The sequence below is a fragment of the Orcinus orca genome, chromosome 13, assembly GCF_937001465.1.
Source record: "Orcinus orca chromosome 13, mOrcOrc1.1, whole genome shotgun sequence".
In the NCBI taxonomy this organism is placed as follows: Eukaryota; Metazoa; Chordata; class Mammalia; order Artiodactyla; family Delphinidae; genus Orcinus; species Orcinus orca.
The window spans coordinates 28462259-28481253 of record NC_064571.1 but is presented as its reverse complement, the minus strand read 5'-3'; the positions used below and the strand labels follow the sequence as shown (position 1 = coordinate 28481253).

At 37.1% G+C, this 18995-nt stretch overlaps 1 protein-coding gene across 1 annotated transcript in view; it reads right to left on the bottom strand.

Annotated features, from left to right (window-relative positions):
* LOC125960867 (uncharacterized) overlaps nt 1-18995 on the bottom strand; it is a 148223-nt gene that overhangs the window by 40108 nt on the left and 89120 nt on the right. Inside the window, exons 4-6 of the mRNA XM_049696185.1 lie at nt 12795-12938; nt 11762-11809; nt 10936-10976 (exon numbers count right to left, since the gene is read on the bottom strand). Coding sequence (XP_049552142.1) covers nt 10936-10976; nt 11762-11809; nt 12795-12938 — 233 coding nt within the window. The remainder of the gene's footprint in view (nt 1-10935; nt 10977-11761; nt 11810-12794; nt 12939-18995) is intronic.

The window sequence follows — 18995 nt, the reverse complement described above, 5'->3', positions numbered from 1 at the left end:
TCCTTTCATGTGTTTGTTGGCAATCTGTGTATCTTCTTTGGAGAAATGTCTATTTAGGTCTTCTACCCATTTTTGGATTGGGTTGTTTATTTTTCTGACATAGAGCTGCATGAGCTGATTGTACATTTTGGAGATTAATCCTTTGTCAGTTGCTTCAATTGTAAATATTTTCTCCCATTCTGAGGGTTGTCTTTCCATCTTGTTTATGGTATCCTGTGCTGTGCAAAAGCTCTTAAGTTTCATTTGGGTCCCATTTGTTTTTATTGCTATTTCTCTAGGAGGTGGGTCCAAAAGGATCTTGCTGTGATTTATGTCACAGTGTTCTGCCTATGTTTTCCTCTAAGAGTTTTACAGTGTCTGGAATTACATTTAGGTATTTAATCCATTTTGAGTTTATTTTTGTGTATGGTGTTAAGAAGTGTTCTAATTTCATTCATTTACATGTAGCTGTCCAGTTTTCCCAGCACCACTTATTGAAGAGGCTGTCTTTTCTCCATTGTCTATTCTTGCCTCCTTTATCAAAAATAAGGTGACCATATGTGAATGGGTTTATCTCTGGGCTTTCTATCCTGTTCCATTGATCTATATTTCTGTTTTTGTGCCAGTATCATAATGTCTTGATTACTGTAGCTTTGTAGTATAGTCTGAAGTCAGGGAGCCTGATTCCTCCAGCTCTGTTTTTCTTTCTCAAGATTGCTTTGGCTATTCAGGATATTTGTGTTTCCATATAAACTGTAAAATTTTTGTTTCTACTTCTGTAAAAAATGCCATTGGTAGTTTCATAGGGATTGCATTAAATCTGTAGATTATTTTGGGTAGTATAGTCGTTTTCACAATGTTGATTCTTCCAATCCAAGAACATGGTATATCTCTCCATGTGTTTGTATCATCTTTAATTTCTTTCAACAGTGTCTTACAGTTTTCTGCAAACAGGTCTTTTGTCTCCGTAGGTAGGCTTATTCCTAGTTATTTTATTCTTTTTGTTGCAATAGTAAATGGGAGTGTTTCCTTAATTTCTCTTTCAGATTTTCCATCATTAGTGTATAGGAATGCAAGAGATTTGTTTGCATTAATTTTGTATCCGCTACTTTACCAAATTCATTGATTAGCTCTAGTAGTTTTCTAGTAGCATCTTTAGGATTCTCTATGTATAGTATCATGTCATCTGCAAACGGTGACAGCTTTACTTCTTCTTTTCCAATTTGGATTCCTTTTATTTCTTTTTCTTTTCTGATGGCTGTGGCTAAAACTTCCAAAACCATGTTGAATAACAGTGGTGACAGTGGGCAACCTTGTCTTGTTCCTGATCTTAGAGGAAATGGTTTCAGTTTTTCACCGTTGAGGATGATGTTGGCTGTGGGTTTGTCATATACGGTCTTTATTATGTTGAGGTAGGTTGCCTCTATGGCCACTTTCTGGAAAGTTTTTATCATAAATGGGTGTTGAATTTTGTCAAAAGCTTTTTCTGCATCTATTGAGATTATCATATGGTTTCTATGCTTCAATTTGTTAATATGATGCATCACATTGAGTGATTTGCATATATTGAAGAATCCTTGCATTCCTGGGATAAACCCCACTTGATCATGCTGCATGACCCTTTTAATGTGCTGTTGGGTTCTGTTTACTAGAATTTTGTTGAGTATTTTTGCATCTATGTTTATCAGTGATATTGGCATGTAGTTTTGTTTGTTTGTGACATCTTTTCTTGTTTTGGTAGCAGGCTGATGGTGGCCTCGTAGAATGAGTTTGGGAGTGTTCCTCCCTCTGCTATATTTTGGAAACGTTTGAGAGGGAGATGTGTTAGCTCTTCTCTAAATGTTTGCTAGAATTCACCTGTGAAGCCATCTAGTCATGGGCTTTTGTTTGTTGGAGGATTTTTAATCACAGTTTCAATTCCAGAGCTTGGTCTGTGATTGGTCTGTTCATTTTTTCTATATCTTCCTGGTTCAGTCTTGGAAGGTTGTACTTTTCTAAGAATTTTGTCCATTTCTTCCAGGTTGTCCATTTTATTGGCATAGAGTTGCTTGTAGTAGTCTCTCATGATCCTTTGTTTCTACAGTGTCAGTTGTTATTTTTCCTTTTTCCTTTCTAATTCTGTAGATTTGAGTCTTCTCCCTTTTTTCCCTGATGAGTCTGGCTAATAGTTTATCAATTTTGTTTATCTTCTCAAAGAACCAGCTTCTAGTTTTATTGATCTTTGCTATTGTTTCCTTCATTTCTTTCTTATCTGATCTTTATGATTTATTTCCTTCTGCTAATTTTGGGTGTTTTTTTTCCCTCTTTCTCTAATTGCTTTAGGTGTAAGATTAGGTTGTTTGGATTTTTCTTGTTTCTTAAGGTAGGATTGTATTGTTATAAACTTCCCTCTTAGAATTGATTTTGTTGCATCACATAGGTTTTCGGCCATCACGTTTTCATTGTCATTTGTCTCTAGGTATTTTTTTATTTCCTCTTTGATTTCTTCAGTGATTTCTTGGTTATTTAGTAGCGTATAATTTAGCTTCCCTGCATTTTTATTTTTACAGATTTTTTTCCTGTAATTGATATCTAGTCTCATAGTGTTGTGATAAGTAAAGATACCTGATACAATTTCAATTTCCTTAAATTTACCAATGCTTGATTTGTGACCCAAGATATGATCTATCCTGGAGAATGTTCCACGTGCGCTTCAGAGGAAAGTGTATTCTGTTGTTTTTGGTTGGAATGTCTTATAAATATCAATTAAGTGTATCTGGTCTAATTTGTTATTTAAAGTGTTTCCTTATTTATTTTCATTTTGGATGATCTGTCCATTGGTGAAAGTGGGGTGTTAAAGTCCCCTACTGTTCCTGTGTTACTGTCGATTTCCCATTTTATGGCTGTTAGCATTTGCCTTATGTATTGAGGTGCTCCTATGTTGGGTGCATAAATATTTACAGTTGTTATATCATCTTCTTGGATTGATCCCTTGATAGTCTTTATTTTAAAGTCTATTTTATCTGATTTGAGAATTGCTACTCCAGCTTTTTTTTTTGATTTCTGTGTGCATGGTGTATCTTTTTCCATCCTCTCACTTTCAGTCTGTATGTGTCCCTAGGTCTGAAATGGGTCTCTTATAGACAGCACATATATTGGTCTTGTTTTTGTATCCATTCAGACAGTCTGTGTCTTTTGGTTGGACCATTTAATCCATTTACATTTAAGGTAATTATTGATATGTATGTTCCTATTCCCATTTTCTTAATTGTTTTGGGTTTGTTATTGTAGGTCTTTTCTTTTTCTTGTGTTTCCTGCCTAGAGAAGTTCCTTTAGCATTTGTTGTAAAGCTGGTTTGGTAATGCTGAATTTTCTTAACTATTGCTTGTCTGTAAATCTTTTAATTTCTCTGTCGAATCTGAATGAGATCCTTGCTGGGTAGAGGAATCTTGGTTTTGGTTTTTCCCTTCAGCACTTTAAATATGTCCTGTCACTCCCTTCTGCCTTGCAGTGTTTCTGCTGGAAGATCAGCTGTTAACCTTATGGGCATTCCCTTGTATGTTACTTCTTGCTTTTCCCTTGCTGCTTTTAATATTTTTTCTTTGTATTTAATTTTTGATAGTTTGATTAATATGTGTCTTGACATGTTTCTCCTTGAATTTATGCTGTATGGGACTCTTTGTGCTTCCTGGACTTGATTATTTCCTTTCACATGTCAGGGAAGTTTTCAACTGTAATCTCGTCATATATTTTCTCAGACACTTTCTTTTTCTCGTCTTCTGGGACCACTGTAATTTGAATGTTGGTGTGTTTAATGTCCTGGAGGTCTCTGAAACTGTCCTCAATTCTTTTCATTCTTTTCTCTTTATTCTGCTCTGTGGCAGTTATTTCCACTATTCTATGTTCCAGGTCACTTATCCATTCTTCTGCCTCAGTTATTCTGCTATTGATTCCTTGTAGAGAATTTTAAATTTCATTTCTTTGGTTGTTCATCATCGTTTGTTTGCTCTTTAGTTCTTCTAGGTCCTTGTTAAACGTTTCTTGTATTTTCTCCATTCTATTTCAGAGATTTTGGATCTTTACTATCATTACTCTGAATACTTTTTCAGGTAGACTATTTCCCTTTCATTTGTTTGGTCTGGTGGGTTTTTACCTTGCTCCTTCATCTGCTACATATTTCTCTGTCTTCTCGTTTTGCTTCAGTTACTCTGTTTGGGGTCTCCTTTGTGCAGGTTGCAGGTTCATCATTCCTGCTATTCTTGTGTTTATCTCCAGTGGGTGAGGGTGGTTCAGTGACTGTGTAGGCTTCCTGGTGGAGGGGACTGGAGCCTGTGTTCTGGTGGATGGGGCTGGATCTTGTCCTTCTGGTGGGCAGGGTTCCATCTGGTGGTGTGTTTTGTGGTGTCAGTGAACTTAGTATGACTTTAGGCAGCCTCTCTGTTAATGAGTGGGGTTGTGTTCCTGTCTTGCTAGTTGTTTGGCATGGGGCATCCAGCACTGGAGCTTGCTGGCCATTGGGTGGAGTTAGGTCTTAGTGTTGAGATGGAGATCTCTGGGAGAGCTCTCGCCAATACTACATGGGCCTGGGAGGTCTCTGGTTGTCCAATGTCCTGGACTCGGCTGTCCCTCCTCAGAAGCCCAGGCACAACACCTGGCTGTATCACTAAGACCCTGCCATCTGCATGCCTTGAAAGAAAAGGAAGAAAAAAACCAAACAGATAGAACCCCAAAACAAATGGTAAAAGCAAAACTAAACAGATAAAATCAAACAAAGAAACATACAGACACACACACTCATTAAAAGAAAAGACAAACAAGCAAACAAAAAAAACAAAAGTAACAGAAAAACGAAGACAGAACCCTAAGTTAAAAGGTAAAAGTAAACCTAAACAGACAAAATCACACAAAGAAACACACACACACACACACACACACACACACACACTCATTAAAAGAAAAAAAAAAGAGAGCAACCAAACCCATAAACAAATCCACCAATGATAACAAGCACTAAAAATTAAACTAAGTTAAACATAAAACCAAAAACAAATCAGATGCAGAAAGCAAACCCCAAATCTACAGTTGCTCCCAAAGTCCACCATCTCAATTTTGGGAACATTCATTGTCTATTCAGGTATTGCACAGATGCAGGGTTTATCAGGTCGATTGCAGGGATTTAATCCACTGCTCCTGAGGATGCACGGAGAAATTTCCCTTTCTAACCTCTGCTCGCACAGCTCCTGGGGTTCAGCTTTGGTTTTGGCCCTGCCTCTGTCTGTAGGCCACCCTCAGGCATCTGTTCCCCACCCAGACAGGAAAGGATTAAAGCAGCGGCTTATTAGGGCTCTCTTGATCACTCAGGTCGGAGAGGAGGAAAGGTATGATAGTCATAATTGGAATGCGGGGTGAGCCTGCAGGGGGGAGAAGCTGACGTGACATTGCAACAGCCTGAGGCATGCCTTGTGTTCTGGAGAAGTTGTCCCTGGATCATGGGACACTGGCAGTGGCGGGCTACACAGGCTCCTGGGGGAGTGTGGTAGTGTCCTGTGCTTGCACACAGGATTTTTGGTGGCAGTGGTGGCAGCATTAGTGGTCCGTGCCTGACTCTGGGGTCTGAGATGATAGCTGCGGCTCATGCCCATCTCTGGAGCTTGCTTAGGCTGTGCTCTGCCGTCTGTGGGCACACAGAGCAGGAAGCGCCTCTCCTCGCGCATCCCGAAACAACGGTTTCTGGCCTCTTAGGCAGGTCCAGACATTTTCCTGGACTCCCTCCCGGCTAGCTGTGGTGCACTAACCACTTCACACTGTGTTCATGCCACCAACCCCAGTCCTCTCCCTGGAATCTGACCCCCGATCCTCAGCTCCCAGTCCCCAGCCCCCCAGCGGGTGAGCAAAGCGTCTCAGGCTGGTGAGTGCTGGTCAGCACCGAGCCTCTTTGCAGGAATCTCTCCGCTTTGCCCTCTGCACCCGTTGCTGCACTCTCCTCTGTGGCTCTGAAACTTCCCACACACACACCCCACCCCCGTCTCCACCAGTGAAGTGGCTTCCTAGTGTGTGGAAACTTTTCCTCCTTCACAGCTCCCTCCCAGATGTGCAGGTTCCACTGCTATTCTTTTGTCTCTGTTTTTTCTGTTTTCTTTGCCCTCTCCAGGTACATGGGGATTTTCTTTCCTTTTGGGAAGTCTGAGGTCTTCTGCCAGCGTTCAGTAGGTGTTCTGTAGGAGTTGTTCCACATGTAGAAGTACTTTTGATGTATTTGTGAGGAGGAAGGTGATCTCCACGTGTTACTCCTCTGCAATCTTGAAGGTCTCTCTCAGATTTTTTCTTAACGGAAAACACGTTTGTTCTTTCACTCTTAGTCTCATAAAATACTATACATTTTTTGGATAGTATTCACCACAGAAAAATATGTTATTGTGAGATTTTATTTTGCATCTCTCTCCTCAGTACTTTGTAAGCTCCATGATAACAAGAATCAAATTTCCTAATGAATACCTAGTACTAAATTTGAAATACATAAGCATCTTGCTAAAATAGGAATTCAAAAATAATTCTATTGAATAATACTGATTTTGTATGAAAATGTTTATAGAGGCATTACTTACAAAAGCAAAGGACAATAAAAAATGTAAGTATAAAAACTGGGGAAAGATGGAGTAAATTAAAGTTTACACCTAGGATTGAATTCCAGTCATTCACTACACATAGTGTTTCAGAAGAAATATTTAACAGCATTAGTATTCTCAAGCATGAGAAAACATTATACTGTTTTGGTTATCATTTTCCTCTGGGCACACAACCCTCCCTATTGACAAAACTAAAATGAAATAGAATATTCTTATCATGAGCTGTCCAGACACTGAAATAAATACACAGTGTAATTTTTTGCTCTTCAAGGAAACCTGAAGTCACATGGCTAAGTACCTGAATAGTCCAGAAATGGAGTACAGACATATATAGACCATCCAGTTTTACAGGGGGTTATCACAAAAGAGGACAGAATGGAATAAAAAGCACTTAGTTTTCTGTAAAACTAGGCCACAGAGATGCTTGATGTATGGAATTACTGTGGATACCCCTGGAAAACTGTCCTATATAGAATCTCTTCACAAGCACCCTCTAGGTTTTCCAGAGGGAATAGATGGGGAATACAATTATATTATTTAGAATGCTTTTGGATTAATTAATAGGAATTCTATATAAACTTGCTAAAACAATGAGATCATCTATTGTCTCATAAAACTGGAAGTTGGAGCAGATTTCTAAGCTCACTGAATACATGACTTAATGAGGTCATCAGAGTCATTGGTTTTATCTGTCTTTTATCTCTTTTGTCCTCAGGTTGGCTTTATGCTAAGACTGGTTGCCCTCAGGGTTACAAGGTGACTGCCAGTAGCAATCAATTTTAGAGGCTTATTCCTGTTCTTACGTTCTTGACTGAAGAGCAAAGAAGAACTTTCCCAGAAGCCCTTAGCTGACTTCCTAATTCTTTTAATTCTCAGTAAATTCCATGTCTATTTTCCAACCAATCACTGATAGGTGTAAAGATAAATATTGTGATTGGTTTAGACTAAACGGAGCCCACTCAGTCTCTACTAAGTTATATAAGCTTCATAGAATGAACTGGATATTTGGGGAAAATGAATTCAGTTTCTAGTAGGGAAATGAAGGGGGCATATGGAATATAAATGGATAAGCAACAATTAAAATCCAATATTACAAGCTCTTTGGCTATCCGAGAACTTATTCCACATACATATTTTCATTCCACACATTCTACAATACATTTAAAAAAAATTCATGCCCACTTGAAATATGTCTTAATTCCTTCCCAAAGGGAGAAAATCCAAAGTCAATTACTGCATTTATTCTGAAGTACAAGATCTCTGGGTAGTATTCAGTCCTCTGACATGGCTCCCAATGGTCCAGTGATTTATCTTCCTTAACTGTACACAAAGTGGTAAAAAGCATGATAATTACAATAAAAAACTCCCTTTTGTAAAGGTGGACAACGGGAAAATATGCAGTTGTCTATAATATACTTTACTTGTTGGACAGGGTTACAAAAACTTCCTGTTCTGTCAGTGAAGTGATTTTCATAGCTTGTGAATCAGAGAGCTTTTATTCTCCTCTCTCAGAGTATAGCCGTGTCTGTTGTCTCTGTGACCGTAGAGTGGACAGTGTAAAATTTCTTTTCTGGGTCTGCACCACTTTAGCAACGTACTTTCTGTAGGTGAAAATTCTTGGGACTAGTGTTTACTTTAGAAGGTTTAGCAATCATATACTCTAACCAGGCTTGGGGTCACTTTGGTATACATTTCTTTTAAAACTAGTTATACAGCCTACTTGTTTTCAATTAACTGCATGACTACTAATACACAATCAGCAATTATTTGGGCCTATGAATCTGGAAGTTTCTGGTTTATGATAACAAGCTCTGTGCTCTGTCTGTGCCATGAGACCTTAATGTAACACTTTCCTTTCCTCTTGGTCTCAGTTACCAGGTGATTTAACCAACTGCCTCTGGCACGAATATCGCTGCTTTAGAAAGCCGTATCTTCACAATAATCAGACTGTGCCCTTCATCAGTCACACAATGCTTTACAGGAGGTGCTTGGAAGAGGTTTGGGGGGACAAGTGTTTTGTTCTAATCTTATTTTCTCTCAAATTCCCAAACGTTTAGAGTAACGTTCTTACAAGTCTTAGCTTTCCTAAATCATCCAGGCCCATGATTACTAAACTTCCAAATGTTTTGATTGTAATCATAAGTGAAGATGACCTCTCTTAGCAGAGACATATTTTTCTCGCTCAGATTTCATGAGTCACTTGCAGACAAAAGTTTTCTCCATATTTTAAGGTGTTATGTAATGCCAAAGAAAAGATTCAACCTAGTTCAATCTCATAAATATTTCCTACTAGGATTCATGATGACTCAGCCATCATCAAAAGTTGATACATCACAATATACAATAGGCAATAGTTAAAAAGAACTTTTCTGTAGAATAACTAGTATTTTCAGATTCCTGTGACAGAAAAATATTATCCTTATTGCCTTGTATCAATTTTACTCAATTCCATATTTTAGAATGTTATTTCCAGATTTCCATTTCTAACACAAATATTTTATTCATTTAGGATGCTGACTCAAGGAACTCTGATTCAAACAGCTTAACTATGATTGCTATGAATAAGCTGATACAGAAGAAGTCTAGGAGAAAGACAATCTTCAGAATTTATCAATTTAGGAGCTCATTAGTATTATAAAGGCTCAAGTTTTACTATCTCTCAGCTCTCCTGGCCACAGTATTATGCCACCCTAAAATTGGTTCTGTACATACTTGTAGAATTACTGCCAAGAATGATCATGATTACCTGCATTTTCCTTCACATCAGTGTTAGAAGAAGAAATGTTTCTGGAAATCACTGCTAATTACACAGAACTGATTTTTCCAAAAGCAAATTTCTTTATGATTCTCTGTGATCTGAATTTCACTGCATTTCTATTCCTGAAAAAAAAAAGATCACTGACAAGTAGAATGACAGCTTAACCAGAATGTTTGATGAATGGCACATTATTGGTTTCCAATGTGTCATCCACAGCCTATGGATATCCAAGCTGCCTGTGGGAAGGTTGATACCTAATCAAAATCAGAGTTGTAAGTAAAAGGAAGCAGTGCTATGGCTTAAGCAAACAACCATATCTACTGTAAGGACACTAGGAAATTACTGGATTTTTTGATTAAAAAATGTATTAAGGCTTAGGACATGAAGACTGATAGAACTGATGGAAATATAAGAGCAGTACTACCCCATAGGTAAGTACAGTAATCATAGGGACTCCATATATAGTTTTTCATGATTACAAGACATTCGGGAAATTCAACTAACTTTAGATGTATTTTCTTTGGAGAACTATGTTGTATTTCTTCCTGCATTGTTTTACTATATTATTAACAGATATTGTTCCCAAGAACACACATTAATAGCTCTACTACATACAAATCTCATCTTCTTCGAGTCTGTTTCCAAGGGAATTCTATCTGCTACAGAATCTGATTGGGTCAATTAGATATTATCTCATTATCCAATACATGGTGTTTCTAATAGGATAAGTTTCTGATGATGAATAAACTCCTGGTCTTCCTTATGCCTGTCTGTACATGGTGGATTTTACCAAGGTGCTAAAAAGAAAAAAAATTGATATTAAGAATAAAAACATACCTTTTACAAAATATATAAATAAGTGTATTAGAGTAGGTCTTAAAAAGAATACCAGTCCACAGTATTACTAGAGAGAGGATAAAATAACATAACATTTAATACATTGCTGAGATTGTAAGAAGATAAGGCAGGCAATTAAGTTCTCCCACCAAAGAAATAAAACACAAAACAATAAAAATAACAAAAGATGACTTGTAATCAGAGAAGTGATTTTAGTCAAAGAAATCTGAGACTGTCTTAGAGGCAAATTCAATATCAGTTTAGGAAAAACTGACTAAATCATGGACTTGTGCTAAGTTGGGGATGAATCTTACACCTGTATATTAAGTGCAGAGTCTCACTGGGGGCTAAAACAGGAGGGTACAAAAATGTGCCTATCACTAATGGAAGGCTGTAAGAAATCATATTTTTATGCTGTGGCTGGGGGTTAATAATAATATACCCTGCATGTTTGCAATTACAGATCTCACTTGGGTCTGAAGTTCAAATTAAAAGTAGATCTCTAATCATAAAAATCATATATCGATAAATTGAAGCTAAGCTCAAGATAGTTTCCCAGGTTAATAGTGTTCCTTGGAACCCAGAAGAAGCACATTTAAACCTATCTTAGAGGAAATTATTCTCTACTTAAGCCCTCAGAATTTCAACAAACTAAATTGAAAAATAAAATGACCTCAATATCAAATATGAACTGTAGATGAAATGAAGTCAAACATAAATAAAAGTCAGCTAAAAAAAAAGAACTGATATACATACCATGTCTTTCAATAAATCCAGTGATTTTTGAAAAATCAGTTCTAAATATAAAGAAATTATATAAAATTATTTTATAAAATAAAGACAAAATCAAGAAAAAGTCTATATCTATTTGCAAAATATCCAATGCAGTTCTTAAGAAAGAAAAATGTTAAAATTAAAATTACAATAAATACATTAAACGTAACATTTAATTTAGCTAAATAGACGATTATTATTATTTATTTATGACATACCCAATTTAACAGGACATAGAAAGTCTGAAGTATAAGTGACAGAAAGAATCTAAGGGGAGAATACTGATCAAAAAGAAATGGATTTAGTTATAATAATATCAGAAAAAGAAGTCAAAAATACTATCAGTGATTAAAAGATATCTACTATGATAAAATGTATGAATCATTAAGAAGACCTAGTAACTCCAGCTTCTCAAGTTTCTATAAATACAGCAACTCAGTCTTCACAAGGGAAAATTGAAAATCCACAAACTGGGAAATGTTCTCACACTTCTTTCACTTAATGCTATGTCAAAAAATATTTATAGATATAGATAGGTAGATGACAGATAGATGGATGAATGGATGTGTGTGTGTGTGTGTGCACGTGCACATGCATATGTGTATCTTATAAGAGTCTTGAATCAGCAACTGAATTATTGAATCTGACACTGACCTGGGGTAACATTCAGACACTTCAAAAACATCCAGATAAGTGGTCTGATGTATCAATAACATCTATTAAACAGAAATGATACCCTCTCAAGTTGTTAGCATGAGAGATATGGATGTCAGGTGATAAACTGAGTTCTGACCCAAGCCCAACTCACAGTGTGCTCACCGGTTCATAATGAAATTTGTGGATATTTGTCCCGTTCCTGATATATAAGTGGAAAAAACACAGTTAGTGATAGAACACCCCTTGTCTTGCTTTTCAAATTTGTGTAGGAAAGCCAAATGAAACTGAACTGAACTCGTCTCCCATTCCAACAAGCTTGAAATCAACAGCAATACTGCATTTCTGGAATTATTGAAGAGATGTGTATTACTGTCAAAGATATGAAAAATGTAGTAGTCGTGATTCCTAGATATCTCCATTTAATTTGCTTACATGGCTTTAGCACAACAGTGATGGATCATGGCACATAAACATGGACTCCTGTATATTTAACAGGTGGCAGCCTGATTTTGAATTGAAACTGCTATGTCTACATACGATACCCTGACTAAAAAAGCTTATCATAGACATTACCATTGGAGATTTAGGTGTGCATCTATTGGTTTGGAAAATAATAAGTAAATTTTCAATCTCCATTAAGTGTGTGTGTGTCTATGTGTGTGTGTTTATATGGTAAGGACCAAGGACGATAGTTCCATCTTCACGGTTTTATATAAGTATTATATCAACTCTCTTGCTTTCTACATAATACTGTATATAGGGCATTTATGATCTCAATAATCCATAGAAGATACCAGTAATTTGCTATATTGATTACATCAGAGTGCTCATTTAACCCCTTTGGGCCCCCACGGGAGTGGAGGAAGACTGGACAGAGAGGGAGAAGGGGCCATTGAAGGTACAGTATTTACTATGGGATTTAACTCCTCAAAGGCCTCCCAGTAGCTTCAGATCTGCTCAAGAATCCTTCATGTCCTCCTGGTTTGCAGTGAGTGGCTCACAGCTTCAAGGCCTCCTCTGCCAGATGGAGAACTATTTCAAACATCCTGCCTCTATTTTGTACTGTAGCAATGCAGACAGGAAACCTGACCCCATTTTCAGGTTCTAAAGAGAAATTCTAAGTACCTGAAAGACTGAGGAACATGGTGGCTTTTATTTAAGATGTGGAGACAGAGAGCACATACCTGGACTTGGGCCTACAGCAGCACCAAATTGCACCAAGAGTTCCCGTTATTTTCTCTCGCATCTCTGTTCCTCCTTTTCTCTCTGCTGGATTAGCCACGGGGGCTCCAAGTTCTTCATTGTGTGGTCCTGGTACCAAGATTCTCCTGGGAATTATAGAGATATTCACCTTCTACATCGAGCACTTCTTATTTTTTCCCCAGCAACATAAGTCATCCTTAAGAGGGGTCAGGGTGCTAGTTCTTAAATATATTTTAGTCATTCCTTTGTACATTAAATTCTCTTTCTTGGAGACTGCTCCTGACATGGTGTTCACCGTGCTCTCAGCCGGCCTCCTGAAGTTCTGCCCTGCCTTCCCCACCGGGTACAGTTCAGGAGCTGCCTACCTCAGGGTGATAGGTTATCTTCTAGTTGCTTTATTCTTTTCCGTTTTACATTTAGAGAGTATAATTGGAATACATAAACTTCTCTGTGACCACAGCTTTATTTGCAACCCACAGGTTTTGTTATGGCATATTTTCATTATCATTCAATTAATAAAATTCTAATTCCCATTGCGGCTTTATCTTTGACCTAAATAATGATCAGAAGTATCCAACTATTTGGTAAAATATTGGTTATATAGGTTTAAATTTCTTGCTTATTCAGTGCCTTGTTTTATAACCAGAATATAGTCAATTTTATAAATGTGCCATGTGCACCTAAAAATTTCTGCATAATATATATATTCCATCATTGTTGGTGCAGTGTTTTATGTAAATTTAGGCCAAAGTTTTTAATGATGGTACTCAGATCTTCTATAATCTGATTTGTTGTTGTGGTTCTATGTTTCTGATCTAGGTAATTTAGATTTTTCTATTTCTACTTAGATTTTTGGAATTTCCCTTCATATATTGCATTGAAGTTTAGACTTATAATATATTCCTTGTAAAGTAACAGTGGGGTTTATTATCCTGCCTTATCGCCAGTGATACTTTTTGCTTTCAAATCTATGTTAACATTAAAAAATCTTCTTCAATTTTACTTATTGTTGTTATGACATAATTTTTGAATCCTTTCATTTTCAATCTGACTCTTGTCTCTCGTAGGTGGCACAGAATTAGGTTTTTGGTTTGTTTCAATAATCCTTGTCCTTTAATTTCAGTATTTACAGTTAATGTATTTTCTTATAGACCGTTTACTCCTTGTTTACTATTTGTCCCACCTTGTTACGTTCCTTTTGCTCTTCTTTCTTCCTTTGAGATTTCTTCAAATTCCATTTTCCCTTGTATTAGCTTATTTTTACTTAAGTAGCAGTTACACAGGTACCATGACTTATTAGCTCTTTTACTGCTTCTCAAGCAATGCTGAGATCTTAAATTTCTTTTACTACTTTTTCCTCTTCCATTTGTTTTAATGCATTCTAATTTTTGATATATTTTATTATTACTCTTGTGTGCTGTTAGATTTTACTTAGGTTTATCCACTTATTTATCCTTTCTGTTATACATAATTCTTTATAAAGTCCTTATTTTCATCTGTGATAATCTTCCTTCTGCCTGCAGGTCTCCCTTTAGAATTTAATTCAGTCAGTTCTGATGAGAACATATTTTCTAAATTTTGTTTGTCTGCAAATTTCCTTATTTCATCTTTCCTTCCAAACAACATTTTCTCTGCCTCTAGAATTCCCAATGGGCAGTTCTTTTCTTTAGCACTTAAAAATGTTATTCCATTATTTTCCAGTATCCAGTCAGTTTCACTGAGAAGTAAGCTGTAATCTTAATCCTATTGTTCCTTTGAAAGTAATCTCTCTCTTTTTCCTCGGGCTGCTTTTAAGATGTCATGTTGTTCTTTGCTGTTCATGAATTGTACTGTGGTGATCTTAGCTGTGGTTTTCTTTGTATTTGTTCTTGTTGCTTTTTTTTTTTTTTTAGTGCTTATTGAATTTAAGGCTCCATATATTCTTTTTAGTTTTAGAGAACTCTCAGCTGTTAATATTTCTGAAATATTGTTTTCATCCCAATCTCTCTCTCCTTTTTTCTTTGGACTCCAGTTTACACATATGATAAAAATGTTTACTGTGGCCCATATGTCTCAAATGCGCTTTTGTGTACTTTTTATTCTTTTCGTTTCCCATGCTTTAGTCTTAATATTGTTACTACTCTATCTTCCAGTTCACTTACCTCTCTTTACCTGTGTCCAATCCACTACCGAGTTTTAAATTTCGTATAATTTTTAATTCTATCAGTTCAACTTCAATCAGTTTATAGTTTCTAGTTGTCAAGTTAAATTCTTCACCTTGTCATCTATTTTCTTGAACTTGATAATATTTACCGAAATACGTATGAACTTGAACGTTTGGGTCATCTATGATTCTGATTCTTTTTTGTTTTTTATTCTAATTCTCCTTTTCTTGGTAGTCTCGGTGGTTCTTCAGTGAATACCAGACTTGGGATATGACAAGTTGTAGAGAATCTGAATGACATTACAGTTGTCCTTTGAACAACCTGGGTTTGAACTGCACAGATCCACTTATACATGGATTTTTTTCCAATAAGTAATACAGTACTACATGATCTGTGGTTGGTTGAATCCTCAGATTCAGAACCACAGATAAGAAGGGCCGACCATAAAGTTATATGTGGATTTTTGACTGCACAGGGAGTCAGCGTCTCTAACCCCTACATTGTTCCAGGGTCAACTGTATTTTCTTGAGGAGAGAATTTCCTATTCTTAGGTAGGGAGCAGAGGGGAAGATCACCTCAGTCACTGGGCCAACTTCATACTCATTTTCCTTCTTTATAAGGTTCAATGTAGATGTTGCATCAACCTTCCTAACACATAGACACACAGACACACACACACACACATATGTAGAGAATTCCAATGTCCTAATTCATATCATTAGTTTTCCATTGGGCCACAAATCTTTCATAGGTTCTGAACCCCAATTTTGTCTCTTCAGCATTATGAGCCAACTAAGTCTTTGCTTTGACTTCAGTTAGCTTTTGTTTGACTTCTTAGCATCTTGTCTTGTCTACCTATTATACATGGAAAATACTGCAAGGGAACACTGTTGCTGAATCCAGCTCCGTTCTCTGAATCTTTACTCTCTCTGTGATTTTGGTCCTTAAAATTCTAGCTGCCTTGTTATTTCTCAATTCCAACTCCGGTTTCCTTAGTCCTATGACATTGTCCTAAGATCTACTGGCTTTTCTACCTCTTAGGAGCCACATTTGGTTTCTCAGACTTTTGCTCTTCATCAGTAGTTTCTAAATGACTGGGCTAGAAACGCATGTGCAGAATATTGTTCTCACTTCAGTGAGTTTCTTTCTCTATTTTACTTTTCTAGGTCATGGCTACCTCAGTAGCTTTCTAACACTCACAGTCAAATGTTTCTTATGATTTATCTGGCCTTTCTAGTTCTGGGGTAAACATTTTCATACCTTCCAATCCAATTTAAGTAATGTATTGTTTTTACAGTGCATTAGTGGAAATTAAATGGTAAATTCAGTCAGTCATTTCATACATCAAAAAGGAAAATCAGTCAACACAACTGTCTGACTGAAATGAATGAAGAAAACAATTCAAGGTAAACAACTGTCCCAGTAGACTTGTATAAATACAGTAGTGGTGTCAGGTGCAGAATTAATCTTTCCTCACCCTTAACTGCAGAACACTCTGCCAGCCAATTCAGTCACTCAAATGATACTGAATTATAATATTCCAGTTTCATTTACTCTCAGTTACTGGTGACTGCCCTTCCTTCTCCTTCATCTGTCCATCAGTGGAGAATGTCAGAGCAGGAGAATAGTAGTATTGGCATATTGTAATGCACTGTCTTGAATTCTACAGCTTCAAAATTCTTAGGCTAATTCAATGATCTTAAAGAGCCTGGTGCAGAAAGGATATGTGAATTAAATCCCAGACCACTGGCTGACCCTTCCAGCACTAACATCCCTTATTCCTGGTTCTAATATATCACAGAATACTCAAGAGGAAAGTTTTGAGTGGTCAGCAGAAATATGGCTCCAAAGCAGGCACACGGAAAAGAAATGTTGTCATCTGTGAACCACTTGAAAGTTGACTTGTCTTTTACTCATAAACCACATTCAGTGTGAATTCTGTTCTGCTAACTGTTAGAGAATCTGTTGGAGGAGTGTGGGCAATTCTTCTGAAGTTTTTACTATCTAACTTTTTGGTTTTTTAACATCTTTATTGGAGTGTAATTGCTTTACAATGCTGTGTTAGTTTCTGCTTTATAACAAAGTGAATCAGCTATACATATACATATATCCCCATATCTCTTCCCTCTTGCGTCTCCCTCCCTCCCACCCTCCCTACCCCACCCCTTTAGGTGGTCACAGAGCACGGAGCTGATCTCCCTGTGCTATGTGGCTGCTTCCCACTAGTATCTATTGTACATTTGGTAGTGTATATATGTCCAAGCCACTCTGTCACTTCATCCCAGCTTACCCTTCCCCCTCCCCGTGTCCTCAAGTCCATTCTCTATGTCTGCGTCTTTATTCCTGTCCTGCCCCTAGGTTCTTCAGAACAATTTTTTTTTTTAGATTCCATATATCTGCGTTAGCGTACAGTATTTGTTTTTCTCTTTCTGACTTACTTCACTGTGTATGACAGTCTCTAGGCCCATCCACCTCACTGCAAATAACTCAATTTCATTTCTTTTTATGGCTGAGTAATATTCCATTGTATATATGTGCCACATCTTCTTCATCATTCATCTGTCGATGGACACTTAGGTTGCTTCCATGTCCTGGCGATTGTAGATAGTGCTGCAGTGAACATGGTGGTACATGTCTCTTTTTGAATTATGGTTTTTTTAGGGTATATGCCCAATAGTGGGATTGCTGGGTCGTATGGTAGTTTTATTTTTAGTTTTTTAGGGAACCTCCACACTGTACTCCATAGTGGCTGTATCAATGTATATTCCCACCAACAGTGCAAGAGGGTTCCCTTTTCTCCACACCCTCTCCAGCATTTATTGTTTGTAGATTTTTTAATGATGGCCATTCTGACTGGTCACACAAAAAACTCTGGCATGGTGTTCACCATCTAGCTAATCCTAACATGCAGACATTTATGAGAGTAAAGTCAGGTCTTTGCCAGAGCGGGTTGCGTATTTGGGCAACTGGGTCAAATCAAGAAGGGCAAATGTAGGCTGCCAGAGTAAATAAGGAGAGGAAAAACAAAAAGAGCGAGACATATCATTCATCAGTGATTTCCCCCCCAATATTCTTAGCCTCCACCTATCTCCATCTTACTGGTAACACAGGAAATAGACTGAAGAATCAGGTAAAAGGTCTCTACAGAAACTGAGGTAATATAGAAAATAAAAAAATGAAACATAAAATTGTAAATTTTCTTCCTAGGGATAATTGAGATGATACTTCAATAATAACATAAGATCAGGTGAAGTCTAAAGAAATTTTAGAAAACCCGGATAAAGTAAGAAGACATCTCTTTGCCAGCATCCGAATGTTAGAGAGACACCGAGACATGTGGGCCAAGTTCTGGAGAGAAGGGAAACACAGACACAAGCTTGACATTTGGTGCAGCTTTTCTCCTTGGGGCATTTGCTGATTCAACTCATACAACCTAGGAGCTGAAAAGCCAAGGAGTTCAAAAGACTCTAACCACAGAAGCCAAACGGCAAGAGCTCAAGCTAAAGGCAACAACTAATGGAATGACAAGCTACACGTATCCTTAGTCTCACAGGGCTGGGGGAACCATTACATTTAAAGCCTAACAAATACAAGGGTAGTTGGGAATAGGGAGAATCTAAACATTCACATGGTAATCCCAAAGGGCAACACCCGTAGAGGAAGGACAAGACAGAAATAGAGCAACCTTCACACAGAGTGAAAAACGGTTTTGAATGAGCTCAAACTGAGAATGGACTAAGGTTTCCAGTCCCTATAGTAACTGTCTGCCATGGGCAAAAGGAAATCTTTTCAAGAGAACGATAACAACATCCTGAATGTGGAGGTATCTTTATAGTTTCCTAAAATAAGTTAAGCCCAATTTTAATATAAAAATAATTGGACATACCAGGAAAAAGCCTAAATGATCAAAAGCTCAAAAAGAAAAAAAAAACAGAAAGAAGGAAAAAAGAAAATATAAATAGACACAGGAGGACAAGAGTTAATAGGCCTTGGTTAAAAAACAAAACAACTATGATTAAACAAAGAAAATAGACACAT